Source organism: Dermacentor andersoni, chromosome 6 (assembly GCF_023375885.2).
Source record: "Dermacentor andersoni chromosome 6, qqDerAnde1_hic_scaffold, whole genome shotgun sequence".
Taxonomy (NCBI): Eukaryota; Metazoa; Arthropoda; class Arachnida; order Ixodida; family Ixodidae; genus Dermacentor; species Dermacentor andersoni.
Genome location: NC_092819.1, coordinates 147,279,380 through 147,295,237, shown reverse-complemented (window position 1 = coordinate 147,295,237; position 15,858 = coordinate 147,279,380). Strand labels below are relative to the sequence as shown.

General features: G+C 45.5%; 1 protein-coding gene and 1 long non-coding RNA gene across 3 annotated transcripts in view; one reads left to right on the top strand and one right to left on the bottom strand.

Moving 5' to 3' along the window:
• LOC140219016 (uncharacterized) overlaps positions 1-15,858 on the bottom strand; it is an 82,678-nt gene that overhangs the window by 20,062 nt on the left and 46,758 nt on the right. The gene's annotated exons all lie outside the window — the stretch shown is intronic.
• LOC126523396 (piggyBac transposable element-derived protein 3-like) lies at positions 11,511-13,935 on the top strand. Of its 2 annotated transcripts, XM_055066727.2 has the most exons (3): positions 11,511-11,724; positions 12,003-12,142; positions 12,205-13,935. In XM_055066727.2, the coding sequence occupies exons 1-3, from the start codon at positions 11,694-11,696 to the stop codon at positions 13,837-13,839; spliced, it is 1,806 nt and encodes a 601-aa protein (XP_054922702.2). In that variant the 5' UTR covers positions 11,511-11,693; the 3' UTR covers positions 13,840-13,935. The 2 variants fall into 2 exon arrangements, with proteins under 2 accessions (XP_054922702.2, XP_072144956.1); XM_072288855.1 differs by having other exon boundaries at positions 11,512-12,142.

Sequence of the window (15,858 nt, the reverse complement as noted above, 5' to 3'; positions counted from 1 at the left end):
CCCTGAGACAGCACCGATGGGCGTGATGGTAGTAGACCTCATGCGGTTCCTCAGAATGATGGCAGGGAGGGACCCTTTGCCTGAACTTTGCTCAAAATTTGGAGGCGACACATGGGACTCAACAGCAGCAACAGTCCCTGTGAAAAGCACATTATGTGGCTCAAGAACATCCGGCCCCATGTGCTGTCTTTTGTGACTGCCAGCTACTAGAATGCCAGCATCAAGTACATATTTTCCTGTGGCTCAGTTCACGAACCCGCCGAAAAAGCGGAGTTGGCCACCCTTCCCAGCGCGAGCCTGGGGTTGCTTGACGGTGAGGAAAATGTGTTACTGGTCGTGGTGGACATTGATGCCAAGGGGCGGGCAGGCGGGTAATGTCAGCATAGAAATCACTGGCTGTTGCGTCCCTGTGGCCGGGACGTCAAATGAGGGCGTAGTTGAGCCTGTAGTAAAGGTGCGCTAGATCATGGATGCTACCTGGATACTACCTGGATACTGGATACATGGATACTACCTTGGTGAGCCTCCTGTTTCGCATTTCCATGCATACGGGTGCTGACCGAGTTGGCAGACCCGACCGGCATGTCCAACTGCATCGAGGCCGCGTTGCTTCTGGCCATGAACGTCCGTTGGGCGGACGTTCATGGTTGACCCATTCAGGAACGAGGGACATAAAGGGCTCTCCCTTGGCCTGTACCAGTTGGCAGAAAACAGCATGTCCAAACATCTCGGCACGCAAGGGCCAAAGATTAAAAGGCCCGGTGACGAGGAGTGGGTGTCACATGAGACACCTATGCTCAACTACCTGTGCTGGTACACCAGCCAGTTGGGTATGATGGCAGAGGGGCATTTCAATGCAGGTCACCCTGCACATGTATAAGCGTGTACAGGGCCAAGCGATGGTACAGCGAGAACCCTGTACTAACGAGGGTACACGGATGAGCACAGGTAAGGCGAACTTATTCTCCGACGTTTTAGGCACGTGGGTGAGCGCCGGCTGAAGTCGGATACGTCAAGTCGGCGACGCTGCGCTAGCGTTACAAGTTGGCGGCGCTGACGGGCGCAATGACGCGCGACTTGCGAAGCGCATGCGCAGAATGCACAGAGTACAGCACGCCACCTGCCATAAAACGCGTGAAGCAATCCCGTAGCTGCTCGCTCCCTTTATCCTACGCTCTTCCTCGCTCCCTTGCAGAGGTTTCGTGCCTTTTCATTAAAAGCATTTGCAGCGTCTCCAGTTCCAGCCCTTCGTGGCAGGACTCAGATTCCTTCTGCAGATGGCGTGGACATACCGAGTGCAAAGAAATATTATCTCGCTGCTCCATTGCCTACGCTCCAAGAGGAGGCAGTCACTGTACATAAGAGAAATATTTGACAAATGTCCATGGAACGGGGAGTACCATCACCTCGTGCAAGAGCTACGACACAGTGATGACACTGAGGCAGGGCCTGTCTTGAGTAATGAACTATTGTCGAGAAAATACACTTTCCTTTATTTCGCATCCGTTTGTTTCATCGTGTTGGACTCGCATAGCTATTATTGAGTGTTTATATTGAGTACAGTAACAATGAAATACGCGCACTGCTTCCGACAGTAGCACTCTTCCCGACAATGCGGACAGCGCGCACCGCCGTAGGAGACGACGCAGATCACGACTCCGCCCCTAGAGCGTCTGCGCCAGCTGCTTCCGCCGCCCGATTCCAGCGCTCGTCGCATCGCCGATGCAATGCGCTCAGAGTTTTCCCCTAAGTGTGAAACAGACTGTACATTGTAGCATCCTGTGAGAAGTTTCCTGAAGTACTGTTACAGCACATATATACACACAAAACATCGTAAACCAAGTAATTTACTGAAACATTTGGAATGAAACACAAGAAAGCTGGAGCAGTTACGCTCACTCAACAAACCATGGAAAGCCTTGTTTCTGTACAACAGAGTGATCGAAAATTGGACAAATTCAAGAGCAAATAAAAGAACAATGAGAAAAAAATTTCGGATGCTGTCATATGTATTTTATTCTCTATGCCTGTTGACAGTGTGCTTCCCTTTTTTTTCTGTTACTTGTGGATACTACATTGCAAGGATCTCGATATCATGTAAAGGCAGTACAAACTCTGAAATATGTGGGAAAAAAAGACTTGAGAATAATCCATTCATCATCACAGTGGAACTGAACATTGTACACTTACGCTGTCCACTTCTGTCTGAACAATTCAACTGTACTGTTGCCAGTGCATCAGAAAATGTTGCACTTTTTATACTACATGATGCTCAAAACACCATAAATGCCATTCTCAAAACGTTAGAGGCCCGTGTGCTGAATGATGTCAAGGCACGTTAAAGAACCCCAGGTGGTCGAAATTATCCGGAACCTTCCCCTACGACATTCCTCATTCCCCGAGTCGCATTGGGACATTAACCCTTTGTGGGATAGAGGGACAATAACGTCCCACTTTCTCGTAACTTGAAAAAAACCCTTGCGGTACTCACTGCACTCAGACTTTTTGTGCAATCTCTCGGGTTGTTTACAAAGCTATTTTTGCATAACTTGTGTATTGCTCAGCAGATGGCAGCATAAAATGTGTTTCGTTCAAAGCGTTCCTAGCGTGCACTCAGCGCGCCTTTCTTAATGGATTTTGTCGCTTCAATGCACAACTTCTGAATGAACGGTGAGTGCCGAAAGTTTATTTCTTATTCTTTATAGATGGAAGAGTTATTCTAGCTGGTCTGACTGTGCCATGCTCCCGCCGTTTAGTTGAACAATTTAGCAATGCGTGGTGCAGTGTGTTTTCAGAGTATATATTTCTGAGCCTAAATTGAGGGCTAGGTTCACTGAAGCATAGCGCTTGTCACAGATTTCACACACGGGTTTCTTGATATTTGCAATTACAATTTTTACAGGGAAGTCACTTTCAGTTGAGGAGGCCGTGGAACTCCTGTTCAACCTTCCGGATGACCCACTGCAAAGTGATGTAGAAATAAGTAGTGATGAAGAGTTCGTCCCAGCGCTGGTGCCTGCATGTAGCGATGAGTCTTGTGACGATCTCCATGAACCGTCAACAAGCATAGGAAAGAAGCGGCGGAAGAATTTTTACGTAAAAAAGAAGCCTAAAAAGCGAAAGAACAGCTTGTCCATTCCACACTCGGACGACGGCTAAGTGGCAGAAGTGAGGGATGACGGCGTGGAGGGAGGGCCCGCTCCGTGGACAACCATTTTGCCGACCTTCCCATGTGCGCAAGCCGCAATATTCTGAGAAGTTGACTGCTTCATCGAAGCCTTTGGAGGCATTTCAGCCTCCAAAGTTCAACTAAAAAAAAAAAAAAGAAGTGAGAACATTATTTGTGTTTTGAAAGCGTCAAGTGCTACTTTGTGCATCGTTTTCTCCCGTTCCATGATCAAAACTAATACATTTTTTAACTGTCTGTTTGCACTACATGTTCAAATAAATCAATATCTTCTGAGCAAATTAGAGGACATGCCCTGTCCTTGCTTGTAGCTCACGAGACGTGGGCGTCCCATTCTGAATGACAATATTTATATTTTTACCACTCAACGTTTTTTCACTTTTCAGCCTAAATTTACCTGACAAAAATATTGAAACAATTGTGCGTGTGACTCTGCAAAGTCAGCGAAATTTAATCTTGTTAAAAGATTCATATAGACGATTGGGCCAGTGGGACCATAGCGTCCCACGTTTTGGTGCGTGTTGTGGGGTCGATGGGACAAATATGTCACACTTTTATTACGACAATGGGACAATGTAAAATGGTTAATTTTTTGTGTTTTAGGTGCTAAAGGTGCTACAGATTCGAGTATTATGTTCAAATTACATGCAACATGCGCCCACACATTTTGTCCCAGAAAGGGTTAAACACCATAAACCAAAGTAAATGTGTACTTTACCAAAAGTGCATTCAGTATTTCAGCATTAATATTTGTAGTATTTTATCACAACATTAAATAACAGCATATCACGGCGTTCCTCATTGCCTGAGTCGCGCTGGGACATTAAACACGATAAACCAAAGCAAATGTGTGCTTTACCAAAATTGGATTCAATATTGCAACATTATTTGTACTATTACTACAGCATTAAATAACGGAATATCACGCCTTACATCACAGCATACCACACCTATATCATTCTAGTAATTCTCGCAGTCTTGTGAGAATAAATGAAAATATGATTCAGAATTCTTGATTATCTATATTGATAAGCTAGGTATTAAACACTAGCAGTAAACAAAAAGAAACAAAAATGTTAGATCATTACCATGAACAGGAGCTAAACGCACACCTCTTAAATATTTAAGTTCCTCGATACGTAATGTAAAAAATACAGTAATAAATGCCACAATCATTGATACTGAGGTTAAGCTACTTCTGACGAAAACTATAGTGCTTGCAATAGAGGGACAAAACAAAAAGGACACCTCTTTGTTCTGTTACTGTGTTACGAGTAATACATTTCTGGTCATGGGCAACCAACTGGCTGGAAATAAATCTCCTTGATCAATCTATCTCATCCTCCAGTTCTGCAATGATCTGTATAACGCGAGACTTTCCTTTTGATGCCACTTTACGTGGCATTCTATCTAAACTCAGCCCTATCGACAAACCAGAGGCCTCATTTTCTGCATTCGTTTTTCCAGTTTGCCCAAAAGTTGGTCCTCAAAGCTGTCTTTTCTTTGTCTTTGCTTTGGTGCCTCATGTCTCTCGGTCGACAACATTGATGCTGTCACCAGCTTCGGTATCGCTGGTGATGGCAGTTCTTCAAGCAAAGCATCAAAACTTTCAGCTGCTGAAGATGACGGCATTGTGCTCTGCATCCTTGAGAAAATACCTTTGGCAGTGTCGTCGAAATCACCACCAGAGCCTCCTAGCTGCGTGTTGTTTTGCAGAGAAAGGCTGACATTATTCAAGAAAACAAAGGCATGCATTTGTAAGGCTAAAAAAATGGATTTTGTGCGAATTTTGTTTGGCTGCACCGCTCGCTAAGAATGCTGAAGGCTTTGTCGGAGGACTAATTAATATTTATTGTATACAGACAATTATATGGCTACAGACAACTGAAAAAATGAAGGTTGAAAACTTTCGTGCACTATCGTAGATGCCGTTCCCCAAGCCCAAACCAAAAATTAAACCCAAATAAGGAAGGTAATTATATCCAAATATATAGTGTTCAATTTAGTTGTGTGCAAGGGATATGAGAAAAACTGTAGCCTGAATGTTGTGTTATAAGAAAGAAAAAAAGAGTTAGCCAACTCTGTCAAACTCGTGTATTTTTAAATGAACGCACAAAACAGTGTTAAATACGCGCACTTTAAAAATGCAAACCGCGAAGCAAGTCAGGCTAATGCAAGGGGCCTCGTGAATAGAGCCTCGCAAGCTAGGTTTCCAGCAGTGTCATGCGATGAATCTTTAGGGAAAAAAAACAATGACTGAATGATTGTGGAACAGTTATGAAAATAGGTGAAAAACTAATCAGCAATAATTGTTATCGCACAAGTGTGAAAAAGCGTAACTCACTTTCTCAGACTGCCGCAGTATCTGCAGGAGGCCATCGATTCGGCGAATTCGCATGCACGCCTCGACACATATGCACTGCCGCTCCTTTTAGTAGACTCTATGGCTTTGAGTTCACGAATGTAGCGGTCTCTTAAGTATTTCCACAGTATGTACCACTCAAGTGAAACAGAAAAAGCAATACAAAAACATTAATGGCGAGTGTGTATTCGGGCAGGAGACTTATCCACACGCATATGTAGCACTGACGCACCTGTCGAGAGGCCGGAGTACAATCGGATCCGCTCCCAGGCACTGATTTTACGATCCGAGTCCCGACAGTCGACCGGTTCGTATCGCAAACGCATGGATGCTGCTGAACAGCGTCCAAAAACCTCTCGATTACAGAACCAGAGAGGTCCACCGTATTGTCTTGTGAAGCAGCAGCCATCTTTTTCCGATGGCAAGCAGCAACGAGAGAGGGCGCTCGGTGCATACGAGTTCAGCACAGTCAGCGCGAAGTGCAAACAGCTGCATTCGACGCCGGACGAGGTTCGAGCACACCAGGAGCGGCCAGTCACATGACGTCAACGTGCCACGCACGCTACGTCGGCGTAAATTCGAGCCTTACATGCGAGCGTGTGGCGACGGCACTGTTACGCCGCATCACGGCAATCGCTGGAAGCACTGCACATGCGCAGTACACGTTTGGCAAGACTTGCAACCGCGTGCATCACGTCACTGGAAAGGCTCGTTCTTCGTCTGCTAGCTGAGCTTTTGCCTCGTGAGCTGATACTTTCTGCATTTCAAGTTCGCTCATTCTTTAAAAATCTCTGCTTCAAGAGAACAGGACTGAAAAAAGAAAACGCGTACAGCTATGGGGGGCGGGACTAATATCTTCAGAATTGTTCAGCATGTAATGCCGCATATAAAACACCGAGCATCTTCGGCAGACGTCTGTCGCCACATGTACACATTATGGCTAGTGTTCCCGATCATCAAAGACGCTCTTGCTGACCTTTCACTGAAAAGTTATTCCCAGCGATATATGGGCTCTTTAGTGGATAGGCCCTCAAAACTGTGAGCCGAATAATTCAGGCATATAAGCATGAAGGTTGCATTCCTGATGCACCTCGTGCACCCCCTGTCCTAGGGCTACCACAGATGAAGATGCATGCATAATTGCAGCTGTCGTTGAGAACCCTGTGCTGCCTGCCGCAGCAGTTTGCGAGGAGTTGAATTTAGACGTTTCGTACACTACTCTTCGACGTCACCTGCGTGGTGCAGGCCTTCACAGTTACATCACAGCACAGAAGCCGCTACTTACGGCTGCCAACAGGGACGCACGACGGCGGTTCGCTGAGCAGCACGAGTCATGGACAACTGAAGACTGGGGTCGCGTCATCTTTTCGGACGAGTCTACATTTTAGACGCGACAAGACCAAAGACTGCTTGTGTGGAGACAGCCAGGCACACGGTAAGGCAAACTTTTTCGTTGAAGAGTGAGTTTTCTACTGTAGTTAACAATACCATGCAGGAACAACCCAGACAACATGCAACATGCCTCTGCCAGGGGGAGGGCAAGTGTGAGCGTGTGGGGTGCGGTTTCACAATATGGTTAAGGACCATTACAACGCATACGTAGGCACTTATCATCTGAGCAGTATTTTGACCAATGTGCTGTTGCAATATGAAGGCAGTTTATTCCCAGACGGCGAAAGGGGTGGACCTGAATGTTATTGAAATTGAGTGGGGCCGCCTGAAAGCTGCCTTGGCAAGAAAGCCCATTTATTCCACGACTTCCCACCAGTTGTGGGCTGCAGTCAACGAGTGGGAAAGCCTGAAGGCCAATCGCGAATATGTGCGAGCACTTTATGACTCGCTGCCATCCAGAACAGCAGCAGTCGCTGCTGTCCGCGGTGACATGACTCGGTAATAGAAATGCTATTTTCTTTCCCTGCAGCAAGTTTTTTCTACTTACACTGCGAGCTTGCAGTTTGGTTGAATAAATTGTTAAAATACAAACTGCCTTATACTGATTGATTTATTCACGCACCACACTTAATTCCAGATGGACCAGCAAGTGCAGAAAGTATCAGCTCAGCAGACAAAACTGCAGCTAGCAGAACACAAACGAGCGTCTCCGGTGATGTGATGCATGTGGTGGAAATATTCTCTCGCACAGCGCATGTGCAATCCTTCCGGTGATTACAATGACCCGGCGCTAGCAGCACCGTCGGCCACGCGCTTGTGTGTTCACCCTAACTACAGTGAACTAGAAGGCTTGTAGTTCACTATATTCTAACTGTGCTCATCGCTGAATCTCCCTCTTCGCCATGGCGGTAGTAGACGCAAAAGGAAAGACTGACTGCGTGATCCGCAAAGACGAGATCATCGGAAGCAGCAGAAGAAACAGCAATCGCATTGGCCATAATCAACGGTTGGCAACAAGACAAAACAATAATAAGCAACTCCAAGACGGCCATTAGAAACTTCACAAAGGGCTGGGTCTCCACCGAAGCAGCCAAAATTCTGAACCGCAGAGCAGAAAACTTCAAGAACGGCAAAATCACACCCAAATATCTTAAATGGATCCCGGCACATATGGGGGAAGTAACTACAGAAGACTTGAGCACCCCTCCCAACCTTAACGACAAGGCTCACCGAGCCGCATGAGAACTAACCCACCGCGGCTCGGGCAGTGACGGCCCAACAGCCCGCACCCCCTGCGAAAGGGGGGGGCTGCGGTGGAGGCGACGGAGAACACAGAGGAGGCGACGACGATGAGATAGCGATACAAGACGACAGGCACGGCGGAGGCCATGTTTGACTGCCAATAACACTGCTCCTGCTGAACGCATTGAAGCACATTTTGCGGAAAAGTATTTGTGAAATAGCCTCTTTTCACTTCGAATGCCTTTCCCCACTTCAATAAAAAGTGGTTCAGGGCCCTTGTAAAGAAACTGACTCTTTAATTATATGTGGTGGCACCATATCCCGAAAAAAATTATGAGGATGCATGGTTCCCTCAAACTAAAAGACCAAGTTGTTTGACACCACAGATCCTCCAACGCTGCCCATGGTACTGCAATCCAAATGCATGTCAAGTGTGCGCAGAATCCCACCTATGCATAGAGCTCTGCGCGAAGTCTAATCACGCATTCGCACGAGTAATAAAGGCTAAACCCCATGAGAACGACTTTAGGTGCGACAGCGACAAGTGACGGCTTGGAACGATTAAACGGGCCATCACTTGAACAGATCGCTTGGTCTTGTCGCTCCATCGCTCGGTTCTGGAAATCTAAAATTCGTCACTTGCCACCCAGAAGTGCTATGAGCGACTAGCCAATAGTGCGGAGCCGGAATGAGACGTACATCAGTGTGACGCAGTACCAGTTTGCGCATGTGCATGCTTCTCAGTATACAAAACCATGTGTCGGAGGCCCCAACAGCAAATGTCAACGTGCTGGGTATGATCAGAGAGCCTTGGGCTCATATGGGATCGCAAAGTGCGTAGCGCATAGGATCACTTTGTGGGGAAACAGCATATTTAAAAGTTGTAAATAGTCTTGAATTTGGCGATGGTTATGTGCTATTAATGCAGATTGTTGAAAAAGCATACGACAACTATCAGAACTGTGTTGCTGATGATAATCAGTGCACAACTGCCAACTGTGTATATTAGTACTCTCATCATTCAGCAGCAAAAAAAAAAAAAAAAAAAAAAAACCCTCCCTTTACAAGGGTCACAGTTTAGCTTGTGGTTTCACGGTTAGTTGGTCAAGTGATAGAATGGGCCCAGCAAAGTGCGGGCAGTCAGTGCTGCTCGTGCTGCATATGTATGTGTAATATGCGGGTGTCAGTGGCGGTGAGCCACATGCATATTGGATAGCCAGAACCTTTGGGAGAGCTTGAAAACTGGCGATTGAATATGCTTTCTTTGTTTTACTTCCCCATTTTACATTTTTTGACGAGTTCAATTTCGCCTTAGTGCACCCTTACGAAATTTATGCTGACCTAGGCTGTGTTAAGCGTCTCTATTTGTTTTGTTTATGAGATTAGTGAAATAGAAGACTGCCAATTGGACTTGTTGGATTCTATTCATGTTCTACTCAGGTCTGCGAGTGGTGGTGCTGGCTAACACTGCCAGGTGTCTACTAGGAAACATAAGTACCTAAGGAAGTGGATAGGGAAACGGCACCGCGGTAGCTCAATTGGTAGAGCATCGCATTTGCTGCCAGTTGTTCCTTTTCTTTTTTTGGCAGTATAGTGCATTTGAAGTGATGCCTTGAGCAATGCAAGGTTAAATCAGTGTTTCCCAAATTGCTGGCCCCTGGAATCACTTGAGATGGTGAAAGGGGTCTGTCTGGATCACTTAACGATGTGCAGTTGATCATTTGCAATTTGTGACTATGACTAAAGCTGATGCCTGGCCAGCATGATGGCCGGTGGCAAGCCGTTGCAGGAAGGTTGCTGAAACTATACGCCATTTAGTAGTCGTTAACAATGATCATGTTGATGTCACACCTGCTGACAGCTGCCTGTGTATCTGTAAGCAACGAGCCGTCAATTACGAAGTCCACTTGTGAACAATTTATATTTGTCTTTTTGTCTTTCTTTTCTTTCTTACTCGCACCTGCACTGCAGTGTCAGTCTCTGCAAGTAACTGTCAAAGACATGCCTCTACAATGCAAACCATGTGACGATGCTGCCAGACACTTGTTTTTCTTCTGCTGTCATTTATGGCTAGTATATATGGTGATACATTGTTCACCTTTATGCCCTGTAGGATCAAAGGTGAGCTTCTAAAGTGTCTCTTAATTTTCTGTGTCCAGGTGGACATTGGCGGTGGCACGCTGGTTGATGAGACAATCATCAACCAGTTGTGCCGAGCCTGTGACAGTGGCCCTGGCAAATTTGCCAGGACACTTTTGCGCCACGTTTTCCCAGAAGAAGAGCTGCGGGGCAAGTCTCTCTTTGGAGGAAAAAGCTGCCTTCGGGGGGAGACTCGACAAAAGGAGGCCCTCGAACCCGCACGTGTGGAGGCTGTGATAGGTGCGTACACTATTGGATTACAGTGATTTTGTTTAAAATAACTAAAAACATGCATGTAAGTTGCCATAGCAAGAAAGCCTATTGTGGTTATACCCACTGTGCCATTAGCAACTAGCTGAAGTATAGTAAGTGTTCCTAGTAATTTGTGTGGAATGACAAATACTTCACTTGTATTATTAACCTTGTGGCTGCAACGTTATGCACAATTTTTAGAGGCCTGATAAAACAAATGACTGGTTGAGCTATGGATTGATCTTAGCTGGCCAGATAGCACACGTACAGTCATAGGTCTGCTTCTGGTTCTCATGGCGCAGTTTAAACCATGTTCAGCTGTGTTTTCTGTGCTACCTATTCCATAGCGTTTCTTTTTCTTTATTAAGAAAAGCCTGCAAAATTTTTCATTACTTTTTGGCCTCACGTAGTGCTTATTGCTATCACAAAGTGGCAAATATACATGACTCATGTTGCATGCAAGGCTCACTCTAGCAGTACCTTAGTGACTGCACAGAGAAGAGCCCCATCAGATTCGTGTGAAAGTCGCATTCAGAATGGAGGTGATTTAGTTTGTTCACAGCATGTCTGACCAGCGCTACTGTGATGTGTCAGCAGCAGGCTGCACCTACCTTAAACATGTTGCATGCTTTTTCCTAAACTAATTAAAGAGTTTGACAGAAAGTATTCGGTTGCAGATGCAATGTTTTCATGTTATTTTCAAGCCTTGCATTGCCATAGTGACCATCAGATAGCTTAACAGGTAATGCTAATTGTAATAAATATTTAACCAAGGAGAACACAAATATTTCAGGTTTTTTTCAGGGCGATAATTCGCACATAAAGATAGTTTATAGTTTAATCTGCATAGAAGCTGATTTAGTTAAATACTTTGTCTAACAACTGGGACAAAGTTCTTGCCGCATTTACCATGACTCGTTATACTGTTATAGCTCCTTAACCCTTTGCGACACGGCGTGTACAATTGTACACGCGATTTTCACGAGCTTTTTTGCGAGCTTCTATCGTCGTCATCAACACTTGGGCCATTGGAGCCGCATTCGAATTTACCGCTCTACCGGACGGTGCTGCCATCTCGTGATTGCCGCGCCAAATGCATTACCAAAACAAGAAAACAAGATGGACGCCTCGACGTTCTACGGCGCGTCAAGTAGGTGCTCTTGGCTTTATCTTTTCTGCCTATTTAAAACGTTGATTAAGCTGGAACTAAAGCTGTGGACCTGATAACTAAGTGCTATAGATAAGAATAATACGGAATTATTTTTTATTGTACTACTGGTTAGGAAACGGTGGTCATGTTTACGATGGCGTGTCTATTTGTACACAACGTGTCACAAATGCACCGTTTAGGCGGCCGCCGGTTCATCCTGCTGTAACTGCGGCGAATGTCGCTTTTCTGCTTTACTGAGCCTTTTTTTCCTTTTATAGGCATCCAGACTCATGCGAGAACAAGACGCAAGACTCCGAACTCGTCAGTAGACCAGCTTTTTGACGCCATCATGAATGGAGATGTGTCAGACGCCGATCTTTCTGACGATGAAGTCGCCGATGTACAGGCAGCTCAAGCGGTAAGTGGCAAATAGCGAAATTTCTTGTTAGCAGTTGCATCATTTTGCCTTTACGTTTGCAGGTAACTGCATCGAATGAGGAGCATGACCCTAAAATGCATCCTGCAGACGACGAGGGTGATCTCAGTGACAGTGATGAGATGCCTGCGAAAAAAGTGAAGCATGTCAAGTGGCTCTCCAAACCTTTCGATCCAGTGGACACGCGCTGCACCTACCACCCGCTTGGCGGATCAACGCCAGAAGAACCGCTAAAGTATTTCATGAAGTATTTCACCGATGAAGTGTTCGAGGACTTCACGAAGTACACAAATATTTATGCCTTGCAGAACACAGGAAACGAACTTTCGTGCTCCGTGCAAGAGATGAAAGTGTTTTTTGGAATTCTCATTTACATGGGTGTCCTGAAATTCCCACGTGTCCGCATGTATTGGCAAAGCGGTACCCGAATTTCTGCAATTGCAGATGCAATGGCGGTAAACAGATTTTTTAAATTGCGAAGCGCATTGCACATAACTGACCAGAATGAGCCAAGGGATGCATCCAGTGTGGACAAGTTCTGGAAGGTGAGGCCGCTCCTCGATGTCATTAGGTCCCGGTGCCTTCAGCTTGAAGAGCTTGAACATAACTGCATTGATGAGCAGATGGTGGCATTTACAGGAAGGGTCCCAGCAAAACAGGTGGTGAAAAGTAAGCCAAACCCTGTTGGTGTGAAGATCTTTGTGCGATGCAGCACCGATGGTCTGGCGCATGATTTTGAACTCTATCAGGGCAAAGGCACAGGAGTAGACCGGGAGTTCTCCTACCTTGGTCTAGGGGGCTGTGTGGTAATGAGACTTGTGGAGTCATTCCCACAGCACCGCAACCTGAAATTGTTCTTTGACAATTACTTCACGTCCGTGCTGCTTCTGAGGGAGCTAAAAGGTATTGGAATCCTTGCCACGGGTACGATCAGGTGCAACAGGCTGCTGGGTTGTAAGCTGAAGGGCGAAAAAGAAATGCGAAAGGAGGAGCGTGGGAGCACCGATGTCAAGGTGACAGAGGAAGGAGACGTTGCCCTTGTGCGATGGAAGGACAACAATCTGGTCACGGTGGCCTCAACACAGGTTTCCACTGGTGAAGCTAGGGCTGTGAGCAGGTGGAGCTCCTCGAAAAAGGAGCGCATCGAGGTAGAATGCCCACAGGCTATACTAGAGTATAATCGCCACATGGGTGGGGTTGATAAGTTGGATTTTATCATGTCGTTCTATCACATCAGAGCAAAGACAAAAAAATGGCCTGTAAGGGTAATTTCACACCTCACCTCATTTGCGCTTGCAAACTCATGGTTGCAGTATTTAAGAGATGCTTCTGCTGAAGGCCTTGTCCGAAAGAACACGATGGACATGCTACAGTTTCAAACCGATACTGCCATGAGCCTGCTTGTTTCCGAGAAACCTTTGGAGAAGAAGCGAGGGCGACCAAGTGCGGAAAGCTTACAGAGGGTATCAAAAGCACCTCATAATAGTGGACCCCTCCTTACAAACACTGTTCGTTTGGATGGTAAAGCGCACTGGCCTCAGCACGTGGATGCACGATTCCCACAGCGTTGCCGGAAGCCTGGATGCAATTCCAAATCACGAGTTCGGTGCAGGAAGTGCGAAGTGTTCTTGTGCCTGTCCGCCACTAATGACTGTTTTTATGAATATCACACCAAGTAAGCAAGAAGGCTGATCAGCTGATGACCAAAGAGGAATTTTTTATCGCTCTACCTGCAATATTTTCATGCAATAAAGCCTTCGGTTGACTTTTGCTGACTTAGTTGTATTGAGTCACAGTGTGTACATATGAGGACGCGACCTAATTTATTAAGTACCTAAGGTACCGGCTTGTTTATGGTTTTTTACTGAAATATTGTTCATCAAGAGTGCACACAGGCAGTTTCAAAATTTTCTGATGACTATATCCTAATGCGTGTCGCAAAGGGTTAAACAGAACAACCTGGATTAAACCCGAAAGCTTCCAGTAGACATTCATTGCTTAGTCTTCTGGCTTAAGTAAGCATCCTTTGCTGATTAGTTTGCTAAAGCTGCACATTGTTTATTTTATTCATTTCTTTTTCAGGATACACCTGCACAAAATTCCCGGGGGCGAGTGTGCCATACCTGAAGAATAGTCTTTCCTCTCTCCTCTCCAGAGAAATAAAATGAGTAGGATGCCTTGTATTTTACTGTTGCACTCGATAAACATTACCTGACAACATGAAGCCATTACACCAAGAACTAAATGCAATGTAAATCCCACAAAACGACAACGCCATGGAAATCCCATGGAAATCCCACAAAGAAACAACGCCATGGAAATCCCATGGAAATCCCACAAAAAAACAACGCCATGAAAATCCCATGGAAATCCCATGGATTCACGGTGGCCACTTCTCCATGATTGTGCAACAAATCCTCCACAAGAAATCCATATGGAACTTCCACAGTTTTTCTGTTGTACGCACCATGAAATATCGATGGAAAACCAATGGATTTCCAACAACATTTTTTGTAAGGGTGGGATCGTTCCCCACCTGCGGCAAGTAGTTATTTCATCCACTTTCATTTCCATTAATTTATTGTTTCTTTATTTCATTTATTAAGCACAAGTAATTTCCCCTATGTTGTCCTTGGTGCCAGTGTTTGTTGGCTTCCTATGACATTCCTGGTGAGACTTTTCAATGTGGCATCAGTCAACACACCCTTGGGGTGTTTCGTGGTCCTTACCATCGCTTCTCCCAACCTGCTTTAATATTTGCTTGCTCTTGACTGCTACGCCAGCAATGACCGCTGATACTGTATAAAATGTACAGAACCCTTTTGAGGCATAGAAACACTATGATTTGAACACACCAAAGGTATCAGCAATTCTAAACACACTGTTTTGAGCACCCAAATAATTAAAAGCATTTCGGGTACGTTTTTTTCAGCAGGTATTTATGGGCGTCTTCCCCCAGGCGTTAGGAAAGAAATCGGGCGAGTTGAAGTGCCCTGCAAGGATATCAAATGGGTCTCTGAAAAGCAAAAAAAAAAAAAAGCGCTTGGGCTCGTGATCAAAATACCTGGCCACAACTTCGTCGTAGTATCTTGGAATGTGACTGAGTGCAGTGGAGTTCAGTACAGAGCTGGCTCATCACTGCGTCGAGTTCCACGCCTTCAGTATCACACTTTCGACTTTCATAACGTGGAAGTCATCCATGTCGTCATCAATATTAGCAAGTGTGTGGACCCACAGGATAAATAATATGGCTTCTGGTTTGGCACATACAAAATGTTTGCCGCTGCTTGTCCGAGTTGCTGTTTTTTTTTTTTTCGTTTGTACACTTAACAGCGACAGGCCTGTACCTAAACATTCTATATTTTAGTGGTGGCACTACTGATAAGCTGTGTCTGCACAGCGTGTCGGCGCCGCCTGCACCGACATGCACATGTTCTGAATCAAACATTATGGGCCACTGGACCACAATCCATTCGCAGTGCCCGTGCAAAAGTTTTGCAATTCCTGTACAAAAACTTCCAGAGTGTTCGAAGTTCAAATATTGCTGTTTTATCAATTTGTACATTTTCGGCCATCCTGGAGTGTTTTGGTGGCTCAAAAAAAAAAAAAGGAACCTGTTAACGACGAGCACGCAGGGGGCCCATACGTGGCAGCAGTGGCAGTGTTCCTTCCGTCGCATTTCTTGATTTGTGATTCGT

Bases quoted from the DNA above. Each gene is read 5' to 3' on its own strand.
- LOC126523396 (XM_072288855.1), top strand. From the start codon at position 11,960: ATGTCGCTTTTCTGCTTTACTGAGCCTTTTTTTCCTTTTATAGGCATC. The intron at 12,143-12,204 runs GTAAGTGGCAAA...TTACGTTTGCAG, and splicing joins ATGTACAGGCAGCTCAAGCG to GTAACTGCATCGAATGAGGA.